General features: G+C 47.9%; 1 protein-coding gene across 2 annotated transcripts in view; it reads right to left on the minus strand.

Moving 5' to 3' along the window:
* Positions 1-1,122: 1,122 nt before the first annotated feature.
* Positions 1,123-22,470, minus strand: part of SAE1 (SUMO1 activating enzyme subunit 1) — a 59,870-nt gene continuing 38,522 nt past the window's right edge. The window contains exons 7-9 of one of the 2 annotated variants that reach the window (XM_020978413.2): positions 7,491-7,635; positions 3,997-4,066; positions 1,123-2,058 (exon numbers count right to left, since the gene is read on the minus strand). In XM_020978413.2, coding sequence (XP_020834072.1) covers positions 1,966-2,058; positions 3,997-4,066; positions 7,491-7,635 — 308 coding nt within the window. In that variant the 3' untranslated portion in view covers positions 1,123-1,965. Of the gene's footprint in view, positions 2,059-3,996; positions 4,067-7,490; positions 7,636-22,470 lie in introns of those variants that run through there. The other variant, XM_078145830.1, reaches the window with a different exon arrangement.

Here is a 22,470-nt window from a genome sequence, read left to right on the forward strand (position 1 = left end):
TCCCCCCCCAGGGGCTCCTTCCGACTCTGACCTGACTCCCCCTCATAACCAAAGCCATGCACTTCCCAGGGTCCTCGGGCCCTTCCAGGAGGCTGAGAAGTCAACACCATTTTCAAAATAATACTAAGATGTTCTAATTTGCAATGGGAAACATCTGCAGAGAAAACCCACGTTAACAAAAGCTCTTTAAGATGGGGAGAGCACACTTTTAGAGTGTAAAGGGGGTCAGTCCTGAGACCAGGAATTCTGAGAGCCACGATTTTGGTGATCTCAGACCCAAAGGACACCACACAGCCTCACTTCATTCAGCTTTGAGGAAAGGCATGCTGGGAGCATGCTTACACGTGGTGCAGTGAGAGTGGTAAGAGGATGAGAGCTTTAGTGAGGGCGCCAAGCTTCCCCACCTGGCCCCACTGACTAGCTGTGTGACCAGAGACAGGCACCAGCAAAGCCGGGCAGCCGTGGCCTCCTTCTCTGAGGAAGGAGGGAACTGGCTTGGATGATCTCCAAGGCCCCTTTCTAAAGGCTCAACGCTGTGGGCTGCCTTCTAAGAATCCACAATCAGCTGAAGGTTAGCACCTAGCCCATTAAGCAAACACAGCAGGTATTGAGTGTTGGCTGAACTGAATTCTCCGTGCAGGCTCGAGGGGGAGCAGCAGCGCCTGCAGCCAGGGCAGACTCAGCCTCCCCGACAACAGAAGCAGCCAATAGAGCCTTCTCCCTGGGAAGGCACAGCCCCACACCCGGCAGAGACCGAGCGGGAACTGGGCTGACTGCAGCCAATCCTTGCACAGGAACACAGCCTCCTATCAACAGTTCCTCCTTGTTCTGAACTTCTCTGTCTCCTGGCCATCATTAAGTGGAATTATTTAGCAGATGACAGTTTCTTTCCCCCGAGACTCCGGGGCACTGCACCACTCAAATCCCGACCCCTTTCCCTGTGTCTAAACTCTCAACCCTTCTTGTAATCCCCAGGAATGTGGTAAGAATTAAAGGCCAAGGGCAGGAAGGAACCTTGGGCTGCCAGAGCAAAGAGAGTGCCTTTAGGATCCAAGAGATCACTGTCAGGAAACTAGTCCTCTTCTCTGAAAAGATTTCTAGCGCACAAGAAAGACAAACCCAGAAGCAACCAACTTTATTTTATTATGTTTTTGAGAATCCAGGAAAACATAGAAAACATGTAAAACACAACAGCTGCCATTCTAGGATGGCCAAAAGAATGACGCATTATTAAAAAACAAAACACCCCCCCCAACTCCATAAAAAAAACACAAGTAACTCCTGTCTAAAGAGGCTATGTGAATGATTCTGCCAGCTTACAGAATACTGCCTGCAGCAGCAGGCACTGGGCTCAGCCTTTCTAAGGGGTGATTTTCAAATTCAAAGATTTTCCTCAAAATGCTTGCAACTGTTCGTCAGTCACAACGATGATCCCTTTAGGAAGCCAACGAGTAGAGCGATGTCCTACTCCGAGGGTGACTGACTCTTAAGAGAACAGGAGTAAGCCCCAATTTAAATTGGACTCTAACAAAGGGATTCTCAACTAAACTGCCAAGCCCTGTGCCAAGCCCTGGTGCCCTCCCTTCCTGTGCCTCGCCCAAGGGCACCTGCCTAAATCTGGAACCTTATTCCCCACCTGAAGCCAGACTACTCTGGCCGTGACTTCAGGCGGGGAGTAAGGAGAGGGTGGTGAGAAGCTCCCAAGGACTGTAACAAAGGAAGAAAGCCTGGCTGGGGTGGGTGACCTCTGCCCATGGGGGACAAACGTGGCATGATTCATGCTGAGATGCTAACAGTCAATCTCCAAGCCCTCTTGCATCGACCAGCATCTGTTAATGATGGCAGGAAGCACACCTGCTGAATGCCAATGTTGAAGGCTCTCCTCTTTGGGGCACTGGGGGAGGGGCTGTGCCTGGACTTTGACAGCAGGCTGCAGGTCATCATCCAGGGGCCCAAGGCTGGCTTTCATTTTGGACCAAGACACTCGACAATCCCATTTCCCTTAATGCCATCGAAAAAGAAGAAATTGTTGTGAGGAGGGTCCCTCTGAGACAGGGCCTGAGGAGGGAGTCAGAAAAACAATTTCCACTTTAGTATTTAGAAGAGACAGATGAAAAATGAGGCTCTCTCACATGCAGGCAGCAACTGGTCAGTTTTCTCCTCAAGGGCCTTCCACAGAAAAACTGGCTGTCCCTTCACTCAGCAAACCTGTGGGCTCAGGGACACGACCAGGGTTGGAAATCCTCCAGGAAGGAGGCAGGGGCAGCAAGTTTCTAACAACTCCAACTGTGTGAAGTGAGTTTCCCATCTCTGGACATGTTCAAGTGGCTTTCTCAGAGATGCCAGAGACGGAGCCAGTCTCAAGGTAGACGTGAAAGCGGAAGGCCGGCAGTCACCCTTTAGGTGAGAGTGTGTCTGACGGTGGGAGGGATGAGGGGGAGAGCAGCATCCGCTGGCAGACTCCTGCACCCCAGTTCGGGCAGTGCAGAGAGGCAGGGCCCTAAGAGGGGGTCAACAACACCAGGTTGCCAGCACGGTTCTGCCACGCAATCATTCCAAGTCTGCGCTCTCTGCAGAGGGACCCAGTTGGACTGGAATGTTTCCATGTTCCTGTCTAGCTCTGACACTTTGGGGCTCTCTGAGCCCAGGGGAAGCCCACTTTTCCCACCTTCTCACCCCACCCCACCCCTGACTCTGGCCATAACAGTACCTCACATTTACATGGGGCTCTGAAGTACACAAAGGACTCCCTGGGGTCCTGAGGCCTACTGGAGAGCCTGAGCTGCCAAGGTTGGGCTCAGGAAATGGGCTTGGCACGATGGGGGCGGAGAAGGTCAGGGACAGCTCCGCAAGACACCAGACTGAGGGGGCAAGAGGTGAAGAGGATGGGGCAGGAAGGGATTCCAAACACACCCCAGGCCAAGAATGCGGAGTACTCTGGCCATCTGGGGTAAACAGAAACAGGACGCGAGCAGACAGCTGTCGGGGCAGGCAGGAGGGGCCGGTGAGGAGAGACACCGTCATGTACAGAGGGGACGAGGGCACCACTCTGGGCAGAAAATGGAAAACCTCATCGAACCTAAGAAGTGTATGGGGGAGAGCTGTCCCTGCCAGGCTCCTGAAGCCTTGGCCAGCCAGGGCCAGAGGGGCACAGCCTCGACAGGCTGGCAAAGATGGGCAGCCCTCACCACTCTAGCACGTGCCCTTTTCTGCCCTTTCCACCTTCCTCACTCCTGCCCATGAAATCTTAAGAGTATAGAGAGGGGCAGACCCACATCCTGACCAGATCCCAAGAGTAAGGGGGGAGTCTAGGGTGCCACAGTTTAGGAAGGCCAATGACAAGATGGACCACATGCCAGGAGGGCAAAGGATAGGCAACACAAAGCTTCAGTAAAGGACAGGGGATTCAGGGAGCATAGATATGATGTAGAGATAAGGCAAAGGAAAATAAACACCTCCAGTAAAGACTGAACAAAGGAGCTGAAAAATAAGCATGAAAAAGGACACTGAATTTGGGGCATCCAGGATTCCAAAAATGTCAGCTGTTATTGGTGAATTAGGGATCCTGGATGCGCTGAAATCTCACACTCACACACACACACACACACACACACACACACACGCACACACACACTCTCTCTCTCTCTCTCTCTCTTAGTCATTTGCTACTATCAACAGTCACAGGAGAAGTGTTATTATCAATATTTATGTAATTTTCTTCTTTTGAAGAAGAAATGAACAAATCCCTGAGTGGCCCAAGAAAACCCGCGAGGAGGTCCTTGTTTTGGGTCCCACACAGTTCTTTTTCTCTGCCACACCCTCTTTCTCACTCAAAAATGACCAAGGTGCGTGCTGAGGACACTAGTGCCGGGCACTTTTATAAAGGCCGAAGAAGGGCAGAGCAGAGAGTTGCGGTGGACATTAGGCAAGACCCAAGGAAGCATTCATTTATCTTCAAACTAGATTACTCTCAAAAAACGTTCATGTATTAATTACCTTGACAACTTCCTGTCCCAGCACCCCGCCAACAACTGCACAGACTGGTGCCATCTCAGAGAAGCAGTAGCTAAAGGAGAAGGAAAACAAAAGGGATGTGAGGCAGAGGTTCCCCTCAAGAGACCACGCCTCTCACCAAGCAGTAGCACGAACTGACATTTAATTGTGAAAAGCCAACCCAATCCAAGGGCTAGGAGATGCTTGGGGAAGACTTGGGAACTCTGCTGGGATTTCTTTCACAACTTACACCTTTAAAACAAACTAACAAATAACTCTCCTGTTCCCTCTCTCTCAATTCTTCCTCCCCTCTCCCCCACCCTTTGCCAGCACTTCCTAAAAATAAGGCCCTGTCAGTCTCAGATGCTTCAATGCCCCGGTCACATTCTCACCATTCTCTTCAGCACAGAGTCAGGAGCGGATTCTATACGATCCTTATGGACAAATGCCAGGGTACAGGCCTGTGCTAACATGTAGGAAGGGCTTGCATGGGGGCTGAAACCAAGATACAAACACAGGAAATAGTCCTCACTGCCTACACAAAAATGAGTGCCTGGGATCAGAACCTGCTCACTTCCTAAGATCACAGGGAACCCCCAAGGCAAGGATCTCTTCCAACAACATCCCAGGAATCAGGGCCTCGGCCAGCCCTCAGCACCAGGAAGGTTATTGAGTTCCCAACAGGTTTTTTAAGTCAATGACAAAACCTTATTAATAAAGAACAAATTCACTAGAGCAAGAAAATAGGGAAAGCTCAAATCATGTGTCTAATGTCCGGGGGGCAGGGCTAGGTACAGGCCCTCCATTCAAGCGGTCTCATGCCAACTTGAAGAGGCTACCCAGCACCTCTTGAAGAGAAAGGGGCTAAAATCGCCAGCATGCAAGACGACCAACAAAGTCATCTTAGCCAAAAGGGATGGGAGACAACAAGAAAACAACACAGGTCACCTGGGCATGCAAGAATGGTGCCTCCAGCCCCTACGTCACTGGTAAATCGACCCTATTCATTACCTCTGAAAACACAAGTGAATTACCTGCAAACATGCTAAGGGTCCCCAGGCTCTAAGTGAAAACCCCAGGAGAGCCAATAACACCTCATTTGTGCAGGCACCAGGCTGCCCAGGAGACCCCGAGACCAAGCCAGGCTCCTGTGAGGCTGGGCAGGGTCGAAGACCTTGGCCTCCTGTGTGAGCTGGGTGCTCACAAGGCCGCCTGGTCACAGAATCTTCTACCTTCGAGCTCCTTCCCCTGCACCCTACCTGGCCACTCCCTTATCCTTTTCAGGGAAAAGAGGAGGAGGAGGAGGAGGAGGAGGAGGAGGAGGAGGAGGAGGAGGAGGGAGAGGGAGAGGGAGAGAGAAAATGAGAGGGAAAAGAGCAAAGAGAAAGACAGACTCCTTCTGAAGACTGTGCCTCATCATCGGCGGGAATAGCCTTCTCTTCAGCTATTGTAGCTCAGGGTGAGTGTGTCCATCTGTAGGGTATCTGCAAGGACATTTTTCTTGTTAACTCCTTCTTCTGGAGTCCCTCTGATGAGGGGTCAGGAGTGTGAATTCTGCCTTGGGACCCACCGTTGCTTAGTGCCCGTCTTCCCTGTGCCAGGCCAGGCCCTCCCTGAGGGCTGATGGGGCTCAACAACACATCTCCCTGCCTGTGGCCTGATAAGCTGCCTGAGCACAGAGAGGCCGGGCCAGGACTGTAGGGACTCTGCCAAACTCGCCATTCACAAAGCCTTCCCAACTTAGGAGGACCTAACACCAAACAAACAAACAAACCTGATCTTCTGGTTTTTTACACTTTCAGTCATTTTTCTAAATATACTCCCTGTCACTGTAGACCATTTCCTCCCTTCCCCTGGTTGTGATCCTGACCAGTGACTCCATTAGCCTTGGGAACCACCTTTTGGGACAGGCTTCCTGCTCCCCTCAGGGGCCTTGGAGAGCTGCCTGGAGCAATGACAGGTTATGTGACTTGCCCAGGGTCACCCAGCCAGGATGGGCCAGAGGTCACACTGCCCTCTCCTCAGGGACATTTCCTGCCTGGATGAGCCACTGGACAAGTCTAAAAGGAAAAATGGGAAATCATTCAACTCTTTTGCTAAGTGTATAATCTCTGTGGTGGGTCCAACCTGCAGGCTTGTCAAAGCTCTTCTCAAGATTATTTAGAAATTTCAAATTACAAAGACTCCTTCCATGAGGGCCCAGAGACCTGGACATTGGCTGTAGCCCTGCTGTTACTGAGGTGAATCACCTCAGAACAATCTCTCTCCTTCAGGCCAGCCTCCTCACCATAAAGCCAGGAACTCGTACAGAAAGACTGTCAAAGGCCTCTTTGTGCATGACTTTTATGGCGAATTTCTTGTAAAAACACAGTGGAGAAAGCATTGTCTGGCCTGTGTGCTCCTAATTAATAAGATGACTTCAGCTAAGTCTCTCCCCCTCATGGGAATTTGTTTATTTGCACAATGATAGGGGTGGGAGCAGGGAATATACTTTCTAAGTTCCTTTTTTTTTTTCATATCCAAAAATTCTCTTATTTTCATCATTCCCCACAGATTTTAATTCCTTCTAAGGCAGTGGTTCTAAAGGAATAAACTGCTTCCAGGCCACTGCTGGTCCTGAGGTTGACCTGTAATGACAGGACATCCTGGATCTGGAAGAGGTCCTCATCAAAGACAGAAGGGAGATGGGGGGGACTTCTGAAGTGCATCCGAGGATGCTGCCACCTTCAAAAGAACCCCACTGCTGAACCGAGGGAGACTGCCCTCAGAGTAGGGAAAGCACAGAGAGCCAAGCCCTACCTTCTCTTCTCCATCCCGTTCCCTGTGCCTAGAATACAACCTGGTCCAATCAAACACAAGCCAAACAGAAGAGAGCTGAGAATGGGAGAGGATCAAAGCCTGTTAGCTCCAGAAACTTCCTTTCTCTGAACAAAAACTGGTCGATGGGCCTCAGCTCTCCTAAACCAAGACCGCCCTCCACAAGTAACACATGTGCTTGTCCACTAGTGGGCAGGCACCTCAACCATGGTCAGGTTGGATTTCTTCCAGGGTATGTCCCACAAGCCATGTATTGTTCAGCCCAAATGAGGTACAAATCTGGAATTAAATTTGTTTTACTTACCTTATGTTAAGTTCTCTCTATATATTTTTTAATCTACACATAAGAGTACATATTGGTTCCCCTGATGGGAGTATCAGTTCCTAGAGGGCAGAGACTGTTTCATTTCTATGTACGTGTCTTCAGCACTAGCACACTGCCTGGCACACAGATGCTGCTTGATAAATGCCTGATGACTGGTGGGTGTAGTGGAAAGAGTTCTGGGCTTGGAATCAGGAGCCCTGAGTTTGAATCTTGATTCTGACACTAATGGGACTTGGGTAAATCTCTTCCCCTCACTCATGAAATGGTATCTTCTCTCACCTTACAGGATGCTGGGAGCTATGTGCGCTGGGGCCTGAGAGAGGTCTGAGGGATGGGAGGTGTTGGAGAGACCCACCTGACAAAGTCATCAGGAAGCAGATCAGGGTTCACCCCCAGGGACTCGAGGAGGTCATTTCGGATCTGAAGCAACAACTCAGAATCCTCACCATAAGCACCCGACTGAGGGTCCCGGCCTTTATCTGTACGGAATTTCAGGAGCACTAAGGAAAAGAAAAATAAGTAGACACCATAAAAAACCACTTTAACGAAGAGTTTTGATTTGTTCACTCAAGAAACATTTCTTTGTGCCTACTACTTGCACAAGACAGTCCTGGGTGAACTGGAGAAACCAAGAGGAATGAGATGTGAAGCGACACTGGCCCGCTCGCTGTTCCTCCAACAAGAAGCTCCTCCAGATACTGGGAACCTTCACAGGCTGCCCCGAGCTGTTCCCCTCCCTGTATTCTCCTTCCTTAGTCAGCCAGTCAGTCAAAAAGCATTGGACGAGGGGCCGGGTACTGTGTTAACCTTCTGGAGAGACAAAAAGCAGTGACAGCCCTGCCCTCAAGGAGCTCACAGTCTAACAGAGGAGACAACTATGCAATCAACTATGTACAAATGAGATACGGACCAGAAAAACTGGAGCTTATCAAACAGAAGGAAGGCACCAGAATCAACCCTGGATTCCTTTAAGATTCAGCTAAAAGTCGACCTTTTGTAAGAATCCTTTCTCAGTCCTCTTCATGCTAGCGTCTTCCCTCTGAGAGTATCTCCAATTTCTCCTTTATATAATCTAGTATGTACACTGGTGTTTTCCCATTGTCTGCCCTATTAGATTGGAAGCTCCTTGTGGGCAGGGGCTGGTCTTTCCTTTCTCTGAATCCCTGGTGCTCAGCACAGCATCTGGTTCATTTTTGCTGCTGTTCAGTCATTTCAGTCATGTTTGACTCTCCATGACCCCATGTGGGGTTTTCTTAGCAGAGATACCAGAGTGGTTTGCCATTTCCTTCTCCAGGTCATTTTACAGGTGAGGAAACTGAGGCAAACAGGGTGAAGGGACTTGCCCAGGGCCACAGACAGGACGTTGTCTGAGGCTGGATTTGAACTCAGGTCTTCCTGACTCCAGGCCTGGCACTTTTATTTAATGCGCCACCTAGCTGCCCAAACCTGGCACATGGCAGGTGCTTAATAAATGCTTGTTGACTTGAAATAAAGGCACATATTTAATAATTACTACTTGGAGAAAAATAAACCAAACTACAGAATGAGGGGGTTCTGAGGAAAGGGAAATGAGAAGCTGGGAGGACTGTGCGCATTGTTCCCAGAAACCCTTGCCCTAGTGTTTTCACTGTAGCATAAAAGCTCCTTTGACATACTTGCAGATATGTGTGATTTCATCTTGGTGGGAAATCATGCCACACCTGAGGAGATGGCCTTCAACAGCTACGGGGATGGGGGGGGGCCCAGGCTGGGGAGGAGGCTAATCAGCTGGCGGCTGAAGGGCTGGTGATAAGTATTCTCTACCTTATCAGTGGCAGGTCAGAAATAGTGATAAGAGGAGAGGAAACATAGTCTGACATGTACCTTAGGTGGTTCAGGGGAAGTGAGCCCAGGAGGGATGGGAAACTCAGGAATGAAATTCTAAAGACAAAGAAAAACAATTCTAATGAGGAAGAAAAAGGGGGTTTGTCTGTAGTGACTGATAGGTACACAGGGAACTCATTAACCCAGGCTAAAGACCCCTCAGAAGAAAGAGGATAGGTAATAGAGGATGAATACAAAAAGAGGGCATAATCCTGTAAGAATAGTGCCCGGAATTCTAAAGCTCAGAATGAGCTGAGGTGCATGAGGCAAGTCAAGGACAAGAAATAAAAGTCTTTAAGATATGCAGAAAAGGAGTAAACTGAGGGATTAGAGGGCTGCCTGGAGTGGATGGAAGGATGATAAACCACAACAAAGAGAAGTCGGACCTGCTCAATCACTTTTTTACATGTGTTTTCTTTATCAAGGAGAATAAGAGAAAAACAATCACTAATGAGGAAGTGATACTCAAAGGGTGACTAAAGCACCTAGCTGCCCTTGGTTATCAACCAGCCCGAATGAAGGAGCAGGTGCAATCACTAAACCACACTAGAGAATCAGAAAAAATCTGGAGAAGTGCCGTGGGCTGGAGAGTCTGGGCTGGAGAGTCGACAAGCTAGAAGCCAGTGAGCACGCCTTCTCTTCAGGTAAAAATTCTGGGATAGATCACGAGGCTTCAGCAAGGCAGTCTTTTCTATCAGAGTAGGCTGGTCTAGCATAGCAGGCCTACAGAGTTTAGCAAAGCATTTGATCTCATACCACACATGTGGAAAAGGTGGACAGATGTGGACGAGATGGTAATCCAATTAGATTAATTCAGAACTGGCTGAATGGCCAGACTCCAAGAGTGGTTGTTACTAGGCAGTGCCCTGGGAATCTGAGCTTGGCCCTGTGCTGTTTAACATTTTTATCGATGACTTGGAGAAAGGCCCGAGAGGCGTGCTAATCAAATCTGAAGATGACAAGAAGCAAGGAGAGATAGCTAACACACCCAGGATGACAGGATCCACAAAGGTTGTGGCAGGCTAAGACATTAAACTGAATCTGTTAAGATGAAATATCATTAAAGAAGTGCAAAGTTCCACCCCTGGGCTTCCCAAAAATCTGCTCTCTCAAGTACAGGGGAGACCCAGGTAAGCAGGATCTGTCTGAAAAACTGGAGGGTCTTAGGAAGCTCTGTGAGCCAGCAGTGAGGACACTCTGAGATCCCAACCTCTTTGGCTCCAATGAACCCTAGGAACAATGGTCCTCACCTCAGTGTCCTCTAGCCTTGGCCACACCAATCTGGAGGGCTGTGTTTAGTTAGGGGACCAAAGTTTAAGGAGAACAATGATGAAGCATTGGATGTCCAAGAGGAGGGTGATTAGGATAGCTGAGGGCCTGGGTGGCCATCCATGGCAGATGAACAAGCTAATGGAATGAGAATGTTTTTCTCTGTAAAGACTTAGGAGAACTCAATAAATGTTCTCAAGTATCTGGAAGGCTTCCACCCAGACAGGGAGTAGGCCCCAAAGGGCAGAACCAGGAACAAGGTATAGAAGTTTAAAAATAAGCGTGAGGTTAGAAAACCTTCCTAAAAATTCAAGCTGTTCATGAACAGGCTGCTGTGGGATGTGGGATGGGTTACTTTATTCCTTGGACGTCTTTCAAAGGAGATGAAATGACCACTTGTCAGTAGCCATCAGTTACAGTATAATACAGTATTTCCGATATAGATTGGACCCTTACAATGCTGAACTCTGTGATCTCATACCAATGCCTGGTGCCACTGCCAGAATGACTGTGGCCCACTATAGCAACTGTTCTTTTTGAATGAAATTTCTGGACTTCTGTGCTTCCTGGCTTACTAAATTTTAGAACCTATTAGCTTACAAAAGAGAGGACTCTCCTCTTCCCATGTGTATAGCCCTGCCCTCCACACCCCAAGGATCATTCAGGTAGGTAACTCCCACCAAGATATATGCCCCTGGCAGTGCCTGGTAAAGACATGGAGAGAATTCCTTTATCAATTAGTCGATAAATGTTTATCATCAATTCTGTGCCAAAAAGAGTTTTTGTTGCAGATCTGGGCTTGTTCTTGCTAACACCAGCCAATGTGAGCTATAGTTTCAATAGTCCTATCAATGACAGTCATAGACTTGGACTTGGCTTCCGACCGTTCTAACTTTTCATTCACCACATTTGCCTTTCCCTTACCTCTTACTGCTAACCACTTACCAAATCCTGTCAATGCTAGCCTCCAACAGGCTCAGCTACTGCCCCAGCACAGGCCCTCATTCCCAACCACCTCTAGTACCTTAGTAGGCTCCCTATGTGTCCCACCCACGACCATCCCCCATCAATGCCAGAATCATCTCTTCTGTGTGTCCTAGGCCTCTACTCCAAAACCGTCACTAAGGGCCTCATTTTTTTACTAACTCCAAATCCTACGCCCAAAGTTTAGTCTAGGCCTCCATAAACCGGCATGAGCCTACATTTTGGGCCTTAGCCCTTCATTCCCCCTCCCCCAAATTCTGGGACAGCTAAGCTGGGTTACTCTCTGCTCCCTGAAGAGACAATATATTTTTCCACCCTTATGCCTGTTCTTCACTCCCTATGCTGGAAATGTCATTTCTCCTCCTATGTGCTGACTCATCATTTATTTGCTTATTATTACCAACCTATCTCTTAAATTTCAACTCAAAAGGTTGTTATCTTCCAGGAGACCTTCCCTGATACCCTCAATCAGTAACAAGCTGCTCTTCTCAGACTGCAGGTGGTGAACTCACCTGCCATGACTATGAGCTCTTGGGAGGGACACAGTCTTAGACAACTTGTGAATCTTTCCCATGCTAGTACCCAGGATGGTGCGCTACATGAAGCAGGCGCCAAGTGTTTGGGAAATGAAGCAAAGAGAAGGACAATTGCTTTATTTATAAACCTCTCTATGGGACAGTCGGGCTCAAGATGATCCTCGCAAGTTCAGCATGGTAGTCCTATGGCAAGCCTCTAGTCACCAAAAGGAGTTGTTTAGCATCCCTGACTGAACCAGACTCACAGAGGACAAAGCCTTTGGACACCCTTCACAAACTCCTATTTCATACACAGGGAACACCAAATCAGAATGAATGAGCCCTTATCACCAGGACTTAAGAGCTGGAAGGAACCAAAGACATGCCCTAGTCCAATCTCCCATTTGACAGATGAGGAAAGGGAGACCCACAGAGGGGAAGTGACTTCCTCAAGGCCACAGAGGTCCTAAGTGGCAGAGCCCAAATTCAGATCTGAGAAGACTCCAAATCCTGTAGTCTTCCTATCATATACCCTGATGCCTTTCCAGCTAGCCCTGCTTCTTCTCCTTTCTCCCTTCACCTTGCAAGCAGCGGGCCAGCACCTCATACTTTAGGGAGAGAACATAAGCCTCGCATACTCTCTGGGCACCTTCCTCCCCACTGATCCCACTACCTTCAGATTTTTCTGCAAAGCTGACCCACTCCTCACAAATCTCTGATTTCTCACTGGGCACTGGCTCACTTCCTCCTGTCTACACAGACCCTGGTCTCTTCCTCCTAAAACAAAAAACCAACCCCTCTCATGCCCCTGTCCTATAGCTCTTCTCCCTTTCATGTGGCCCCCAAAGGCTCTCTCTACTCACTATCTCCACTTCCTCAGTCCTCATTCCTTAGAAATCTGGCTCCTGCTCTCATCATTCACCTCAAGCAGCTCTCTAGTTACCAATGCTTCCTCGTCCTTCGTGACCTCCTGGCACTTTCACCCTGTGGATCATTCCTCCTGGACACTTCATCCTCTTTGAGGTTTTCTGACACTTCTCTGCTGGTTCTCCTTTCCTCTCAATCTCCTTTAATGGACAGCTAGCTCTTCATCCATGTCCTATCATATCAATACACTTGCACCCCAAAGTGGCCTTTTCTGTCCAGGGCTTGGTCTCTCTTTCTCTCTGCTCTTTACACCCCTTCTCTTGGTGACCAGATCAGCTCCTATGGATCCAATCACCACCAAGGTGCAAAGGACTCTAAAATCTTCACAGAGAGCCCTGGTCTATAGCCTGACTCCAGTGAGTCACAACCCACTGACGTGGATATTTTAAAGTTCTATAGATGTTCTGTAGACATCTCAAACTCAACATGTCCAAAATAAAACTTCTCATCTTCCCCCCCCCAACCCATCCCTCTTCCAAATTTCCCTGTTTATGCTGAGGGCAGCAGCATCCTTCCAGTCACCCCCGCCTCTCCACTCTCTCTCGCTGCCCACCCCCCTTCCTGCATTACTTGTCTATTCTACCTCAACGACATCTCTCAACCAGCGCCTTCTCTACATTCATGCAGCACTCCCCTTGTTCAGAGTCTCATCACCATCTGCCAGGGCTTTTACTGGTAGCTCTGCCTCTGGTCTCATCCCTCTCCAATCCGTCCTCCCCACGGTTGCCCAGGTGACTCTGTTGCGCGCCCGCCCCCCCACCCCGCCCCCTTATCCAGCAGCTCCTCATCTCCTCTCAGATCAAAGGCCCTTCACAATCTGGGCCCACCTGCCTGGCTTCACATCCCAGCCAAACCTGGTCAGTTTTGGTTCCTCATAAACAGAGCATTCTGCCCTGGTCATTGCACCCTTGCCCACGCTGACCCTCATACACAGAATGCCCTCCTTCCTCACCCCCTTTCCCTTTCTGAGAACTCTTAGTCTCCTTCAGAGCTCAGCTCACACACTGCCTCTCTCCAGGAGGCATTTTCTGATCTCACCTCTCTTCTGAGGTTCCCTTGCATACACTCATGGGTACATACTGATTCCTCTGACAGAAGGTAAGCACAATGAGGGTAAAGGTGGTTTAAATTTTGTCTCTGTCTCCAGTGCCTAGCACCACTAGACAAGTACCCACTCAATCCTTGCAGACTGACTGCCGAGTGACTCAAAGATGCTGTTGCATGGGATATACAGGCCTCCCCTTGTCCCCAGGCTGGTGGCATGCATCCCACTGCGAATGACAGTCAGACATACGATGGAATAAGGGCTAGAAATTAGTATGACCACATATGGTGATGGAAGCCTCTTTTCTACCATGAATGCTGTCTTACAACGAAGGCATCTGGAAAGGTGGCTGGAGAAGATCTCAGGTCTGTTTTCTTTCTATCTCACTTTTCCTCTTGATCAGCACTAATTCCTGTCAATCACCATAGAAAAGACTCTGTCACCAATGCCTGACTGCTTGGGCATCAGGGCAACCTCAGCAGATCATATGGAAACTGGTAACTAATAATCTTTTTTTTTTCTTTTTGGTGAGGCAATCAGGGTTAAGTGACTTGCCCAAGGTCACAGAGCTAGTAAGTGTCAAGTGTCTGAGGCCGGATTTGAACTAGGTCCTCCTGACTTCAAGGCTGGAGCTCTCTATCCACTGCGTCACCTAGTTGCCCTGACTGGCATTCTTTTAGCTGAAAGTCAAGGACTGGGTTAGAGGGTGATGAACTGGGTAAGTCCAGATGAGATGAGAGCCACTGATACTGAGGAGACCCTTCCCCTTCCTTAGTCCCACTAAGTCTGAGGAAGGTATGGGTGGGGGAGGATGGGAGAGGTAACTTCCCTGCTCTCATAAGTGTCTGACTCAAGTTGCTCCCCTCCCTAATTCCTCATCCACAACAAAGTGATATTCTTAAAAAAGGTGTGATCATGTCATTTTCTTTCAATAAACTCCAGCGGTTCTTTATTACCTCTAGGAACAAACACACACTACTGGCCATTTCATACACACAAAAAAACCCCAAAACCAAACCAAGACATCCAACTGTCTCTTCAGAATCTTAACGTCTTCAAAGAGTATTAATAACAGCTAGTAAGTATATCTCCATAGCACTTTAAGGTTTACAAAGTGCTTCACAGATATCACCTCACTTTATCCTGACAACGCTGGGAGGGAGGTGCCATTATTTCTCTCTCTTGTGCAGACGACAAAACTGAGGTAAACAGTGGCTAAGGGACTTGCTTAGGGTCACACAGCCAGAAAGTGTCTGAGGCAGGATTTGAATTCAGGTTTTCCTGACTCTAGGCCTGGCCCTCTATTCATTGTGCTATGCAGCTTTCTACTAAGGGAGTTAAATAAGAAAAACAAAGGTCCTGGGAATGGGAAAGGAATGCATTTAGTGTAGAAAGGAAGAAGGGGCCAGAGCCTGCTGCTTCCCGTAAGTGAGAGGAGATGCCGAGTGTACAGCACGCAGGAAGGGTGTACGGAACAGGTATTCCATGATCCTGAACCAGACAAAGGAGGGTGGAATGCACAGAGTCTGGGGTGCTTAAGACATCAAACTGAGCAGGGAAACAAAGGAGGAGGGGCAGGGGTTAGAGAGAGCATGATAAAGAAGAGGGAAGAGCTTTCTGATCTGTCAAGGAGGAGCAAAGGAAGGACCCAAAACCTCAGGCCCACCTCAGAAGCCCCTCAGACAACTAGGCAATGGCCGGACAAAGTGCTGATCTCAGTGACCCAGAACTGTTCCACAGAGTCCTGGGCAGGACAGCAGCTGCCCCAAACTCGGCCCACAGGCTGGGGAGTCTTTCTGGCGGCTTCCTGGTGACCAGGCTGGCCGGCTAGTTTTCCCCCTCCTCCTTTCTCTCGTTTTAAATTGGGGAGGGACGCTTAGCGAGGGTGAGGCCACAAAAACAAGGTTACGTCAATATTTCTTAAGATGCCAAGAAGGATGCAAGGATAAGACATCTCCAAAAGACTCACATCCAGAGAAAGAACTATGGAGTCTGAATGCAGATCGAAGCATACGATTTGCTCTCCTTTTCTTTTGTTGTTTTGTTTCTTCGTTCTTGTGGTTCCTCTCATTAGTTCTAATTCTTCTTTACATCCTGACTAATGTGAAAATATGTTTTAAAAAGAAGGTATATGTAGAGCCTATATCAGACTGTATCCTATCTTGGGGAGGGGGGAGGAGAGGGAGAGGGAAGAAAATTTGGAAACTCACAAGTTTATGGAAGTGAATGTTGAAAACTAAAAATTAATAGTTTAATAAAAAAATTAAAAATCATACACTTGCCCCTCCCCCCAAAAAACCCAAGAAGGTAAGAGTAGGAAGTTCAGAAAGCAGCACCCACTAGCATGACAGTTTTGAAAGTAAAGTGGAGAATTTATGTACTTGTTTTTTAAAGCAAAAGACATAAAAAGATTAATAGTTTCACTGACTTCTCTGTTGTGTTCTGCTGTGTTTGGAAATGCTTTTTTGGGTGTTCAAAATGAAGATGTTATTTCTTCCCCCCCCCAATTTTATTAATTTATCAACAATCACTTCCATACGCTGTTGAGATGAAAATTTTTCTCCCCCTTCCTCCCCCCCACCCTCCCTAAGATGGCGCGCAATCTCATATAGGCTATACATTTACATTCCTATTAAACATATTTTCACATTAGTGAAGTTGTAAGTAAAAATTAAAACCAATAGGAGGAACCATCAGAAAGATGAAACAAAACTCAACAGAAGGTAAAAATAAGTGATAGCAATTCAACTTCCACAGTTCTTTCTTTGGATGTGGACAGCATTTTCCATCCCGAGGCCTCTGGAGATGTCTTAGATCTTCGTAATGCTGAGAAGGGTTCAGTTTAACAATATCAGTCATCGCATAATGTGGCTGTTATTGTGTACAAAGTCCTCTTGGTTCTGCTCACTTCACTCAGCATCAGACCATGTAAGTCTTCCCAGGTTTTTCTGAAGACAGCCTGTTCATCATTTCTTATAGCACAATAGTATTCCATGACAATCATATACCACAACTTGTTCAGCCATTCCCCAATTGATGGGCATCCTCTCAATTTCCAATTCACCACAAAAAGAGCTGCTATGAATATTTCTGTACATAGTGGGTCTTTTTCCCATTTGTTTGATCTCTTTGGGATATAGCCCTAGAAGTGCTACTGCTGGATCAAAGGGTATGCACATTTTTGTAGCCCTTTGGGCACAGTTCCAAATTGTTCTCCAAATGAAGATGTTATTTCTTAAAAGGCCCTTCACAACCTGACTTCCCCTTCCTGTTGCAGACAATCCACACGTTCTTTGGGACAACCAACCCTTCGTCTTCCTCCCACAATGCTTTCCATGTCCAGCCTCCTGCCTTTGCACCCAAGCCTGGAATGTCCTCCCCGAATGCCTTTTTCACTTTTTGCTTATTTTTGTATACCCTTATTTATGTACATGTTATCTCCCTGTATAGACTGGATGCTCTTTGAAGGCAAAGATAATTTCATTTCTGTGTTTGTATCCCCAGTGGATAGAGCACACCAGTCCTGGAGTCAGGAGGACCTGGGTTCAAATCCAGTCTCAGACCAGATACTTGACACTTACTAGCTGTGTGACCCTGGGCACGACACTTAACTCCAACTGCCTTGCCAAAAAAAAAAAAAGGGTAAAAAAAGAACAGAAAAGAACACAGTAGGTGCTTAATAAATGCCAGTATAGGGATTTTCTCTACAAGAATTTATGCCTCCTAATCTTCAATCCTCGAGTAGGAAAATCAAGTTGAATTTGTTCTCATCCTAAAGCCCAGATCCAGAAGAAATGTCACTGCTGAAAGCACTGAACTAACATGGCCTCAGAAGTTGTCCACTGTGGCCCTGGCGGAAGACTCCTCTTGGGAGATCTCCATGTGGGCATTCGTACATGCTTGTTTTGGAGATGCAAATCCCAAAGAGCTTACTGTGTGTGCTGGCTGGGCCTTCCCAAGAAACCCTGCAAGTCACAGAGACATCTTGGTCATTTAAGCAAAGCAGCAATTACTTTAGTGGGTGATAAAACCTGAGAGGTCAAGCAAAAACTCTGCCATCCAGAAGAGAAATGAGATCAATGATGAGATGAGGATCTAACACAGCCAGCAGCTGGCTCTGATGTTGATCTGGGACCCCTGCCTGTTAGCGGTGCAGTCTGCTGAGATGCTCATAACTGGGCGGGCTGGCACCATACACATACCTCATTGACCACATCTAAAGTTATCTCAGGGCCTCTGGGAAAGAAGCCAGTCAGACCCCCTTATTTGTAGCAAAGCAAACAGAACTTTATTAACTCTTTTTGAGAGTCAGCACTTCAGTTAGAAAAAATAGGTCCACAGAGGGGGAAAGAAATATGTGGCACCAACAGCTAGCAGCCTCAGAATTGCTACTAGACCTTGGCCTCATACTCCTCTTCTCTTTCTCTCTCACATCACCCTCTTCCCCCCATTATTCACTTTCCATTTGTTAACAGCTTCACTCTACCCTGGCTGCTCACACAATACGAGACTCAGGGAACTCTGCAGGTTCCCTCTGCAGCTGGAGGGTCATCCGGTGGGATGGCCAGAAAGGAGGCAGAGGCCAGGAGATCCACCAGTGGAACAGTCAGAACAGAATCTGAGAAGCAGGAGATCCAAGACAGCAGAGAGAGGGAGAGATAGGAAGGGGGAGAGAGAGAGAGGAAGGGAGGGAGAGGGGGAGAGAGGGAGAGGGAGGGAGGGAGAGGGGGAGAGAGGGAGAGGGAGGAGGAGGGGGGGGAAAGAGAGAGAGAATGGAAATTTCCCAGAGAAAGAAGATGGGAGCTGATGATGTTAAATATTGCCCAGGTGAAGGAAGAGCACGAGGCCTGAGACTCAATCCACAACAGGCCTTGCCGTATGTTTAGCACTGCGTCCTCTGAGGTCAGACAAACGGATAAGGCCACAAGGCAACAGCTGGATAAAGATCAAAAGTGCAAAGGAAGGTCCAGAACGGCAGAAGACAAGGCCTATATACATTCTGGGAAAACTGCCTCCCATTGTTCTGGGGACCTTTCATTAAAGCTCCCACTTTCCATGATGCTAATCACCTGTTCTGTCTGTGGGCCTTGCAGGGGCTTTCCTCCTTCCAGGAGCTGGTGTCTTTGGGCTCTACAAGATGGCTCCCATTCCATCTGGTCTGTACTCTTTATAGATGATACTACACACAAGCCCCCGCCCCCCCGCCCCCTCCCAGTGGGGAAAGTGTGCATTTGCCGCATCTGCTACAAGTGGGAAAGTCAAAAAGAAACTGAGGGGGCACGTGGCCTCAGCAGCACTTTCAGTCCCATCCCCATCGGTGTCTCCTGCTTCCAAAGAGCATCTTTTGTTCACAGTGAGAGTCCCCAACAGGGCACCCTTCATTCCCAGCAGCAGCTTTTCTTGGTCACAAGAATCCCTGCCAGGAAGTGGGTTGAGGGGCGGGCAGGCCGGCTGGCTGATGGTGACCAGGCAGACAATACTGCTGACCCTCTCAGGCCCAGCACTTGAGCCGCACGTGACCATAATCTCTAGTGACCACGGGCAGCACATGACTCTCCCGTGACATCTTTGTCTGGTTAAGAAGCAGAGACAGAAATTTCATCCAGAGCAGAAGCCTTGTTGGTCTGATGGCCCAGAGGCTGGAGGACTGAGGTACCAACCCCACCCCAGTTACGAGCTAGCCAGCAACCAAGGCAGGTTTTCCCACGTGATGACTTTGTTGATAAAAAGATGTGAATGTCTGCCCACGACCATGCTCTTTCCCCCTTCTCAATGTGGTTGTGACTTCTTCCTTTCTGAATGACTGTGGTCTCATGGGGCAACTTGGTTTTTACATCAGCCAATCCCACATTGCCACAGATCTGTGATAAGACTGGGGCAAAGATGCTGTTACTTTGAACAAAGTATTTTTAAACATCCTTGGTCACAATAGCTTCAGATCAACAAGGGTTCAGCTGGTTCCATTCTTGGGCCTCATTTTCCCAGTTGGAACAGCAGTCCTCATTACGCTCCGAACAGTAACGTGTCCATGTTATTTATACCCACCTATGAATTTCTAAATCTATATGAAAGTTGTGAAGGATAAGAGAGAGGGACAAAAATGCTTTGTAAAACACTGTTCAGGGGACAGCTAGGTGGCACAGTGGATAGAGCTTCTGCCTTGGACTCGGGAGGCCCCGAGTTCAAATACGGCCTCAGACCCATAACACTCACTAGCTGTATGACTCTGGGCAAGTCACTTAACTCCCAAATTGACTCACTTAAAAAAACAACTGTTTGCCAAAATAAATTGTGAGCTGGTGCCTAAGTCCTCAAAGTCAAGGCAGGAGGTTCCCGAGTTTTAAGAGCTTTCCAGTGATGCAAGTCAGAAGAGATCTTTGAGGTCAAGTCCATCACAAGTGACAGAGAAACAATCTGAGGCCCACAGAGGTCAAGGGATTTCCAAAAGGTCAGAGAGGGTAAAAAGTCAGACCAAGCCAGGTTCTCTGAACTCAAGTTTAACATCCTTCCACTAGACCTTGCTGCCTCCTCAGGTGACCGTCTAGAGAAAGGCAAGAGTCAAAGATGACTATGGTTTTGGAAAACCCTAGGATAATACTCAATCACTGGCCCAAGGGGTGGCAAGTAGCAGCACTAAATCGGTGAGGGGCAATTCAGGCTAGTACTAGTTTGGTGACAGTGAGAATGAGAATGATGTACAGCCATAAAACTGACTGGATGATCTATTTAAGGCAAAAATGGACCTTGGAGACCAGAAGATATCAACCAACCAAATAAATGGGAGGGAGAACCAAGCATGAAGAATCAATAAAAATCCCAAGGGATACCCAGAAACAGTCATGCAAATTAGCATGGGTGGGAATGGAAGATAAACCAAGCTTCTGTCCAACTGATTCTAGCAAATGGGGCAGGCCAGCGCCTCCATCGAAGAATCTGGCTTCCCCAGGACTGTCTTCAGAGGGTGCCTTGTTAATCACGCTCGGAACAGAACTTTCATCCTAAAAGTGCCAATGCAACTGCTGGTACAATGCCTCTCTTCCAACAGTCTGTTCCAGCCACAGGGTACAACTTCCTGTAAGCATTCCCTACATAAAGGCCATTATTTCTACTATAACGTCAATTATTGGAAAGCTAAATGATAGGTACATCCATGATATCTACCAAGAACACAGAAAGGTAACCTCAGCGGTCAGGGGCATGAAACGCTGCGTTGTAGGGGGGTGGGTGAGGGGCAGGGAAAGAGCTTCTGTAGAAAGCGGCTCTTGAGGCGATCCTACAAAACAGAGGCAAGAACAGAGACCATTCCAAGCCTGGGAATATCCAGTGGATATCCAACTGGATATTATTTCTTTAATATCCAACGCAAAGGCAGAACAAGGACTACTGTGTAAAGGAACAGAAAGTGGGCCAGTGTTACTGGACTGTAGTTCGGGAAGAGGAGTAATTTGGAAAAAGATTGGCCAAGTAACAGAGAGAGGAGCTCGAGCTGGTAGCTGACCCGAGATATAACAGGGAGCCACTGAAGTTTATGGAGCAGGAGCAGAATGACATGGTCAGGAAAATCACTTCAGCACCATGTGGATATTAGGGTAGGAAAAGACTTGAAGAGGTGACGGCCTCAACTAGGGCAGTGACTGTGTTAACAAAAAGAGATTTACGTGAGGCATGGAGTGGAGATAGAAACAAGATGTGGCAACTGACCGGGTGTGCTGGGGTGAGTACAGGGGAAGAACAGAGGACACCACAAAGATTTCAAGCCTCTGGGACTGGAAGGACAGCACAGAACTCTCGACAGGAAGGCTGGAAGGAAAGATAAGCATTTCTGTTTGAGACCTGATGAGTTTAAGATGCATTTGTCCAAAAGGCAGCTGATGACCCGGGACTGGAGTCAGGAGAGACACCACTGGATCTATGGACCTAGGAATTGTGCTGATTACTGAACCCCACAAGCTGACATCACCAAGTGAGTCTAGAGAGAAAAGGGGAGTCACTCCAGAGCTTTGGGACACATCCATAGGCAGATGGTGGGACAAGGAAGAAGATCCAGCTGAGGCAGACATGCCAGAGGGGAACCAAGAAAGAGAAATGTCCTAAAAGTCAAGAGAAGACAAGAGTATCCAGGGGAGTATGAAGAGGATGAAATACTGCAGAGAGATCCAGAAAAGTGGCCATTGGATTGGACAACTAAGAGACCACAGATAACCTTCGAGACTGCAGTTCCAGGTAAATAATGAGGCTGGAAGTCAGACTACAGTGGGTTCAGAAGACAGTGTAAGGAAAGAAAACAGAGGAAATGAGAGCAGAGTTTAGCTAAGAAGAGGAAGAGAGATACAGGACAACAGCTTGGATGGTAGGATCTAATGAAGGTTTTTTTAAGGATAGTCTGTCTGTAGCAAGTAGAGAAAAACAGAAATTGATTCCTGCCAATAAACAGGAAGACTGGAGAGAGGGAATGATAGTGGGGCCATCGGCTGGAAGGGACAGCAGGAAATGGGATCAAGCAGAAGTGTAGAGAGGAGGGCCGCCTGCCTGTCGGAGGCTGGGAGAAAAGAGGAAATGACCACCACAACAATTACATCGGTACCGTACTTCAAGACTGGCAAAACATTTTACACATATTATCTCTGTGGTCCTCAGCTTTTGAAATAGGTGCGGTTATGGTGTCCATTTTACAGCTGAGGAAATTGAGGCTCAGAGACGGTGGGTCGTTTGCTCACAGTCACACAGCTACA

Source organism: Phascolarctos cinereus, unplaced genomic scaffold (genome assembly GCF_003287225.1).
Source record: "Phascolarctos cinereus isolate Bilbo 61053 unplaced genomic scaffold, phaCin_HiC Scaffold_726;HRSCAF=1367, whole genome shotgun sequence".
NCBI lineage: Eukaryota > Metazoa > Chordata > Mammalia > Diprotodontia > Phascolarctidae > Phascolarctos > Phascolarctos cinereus.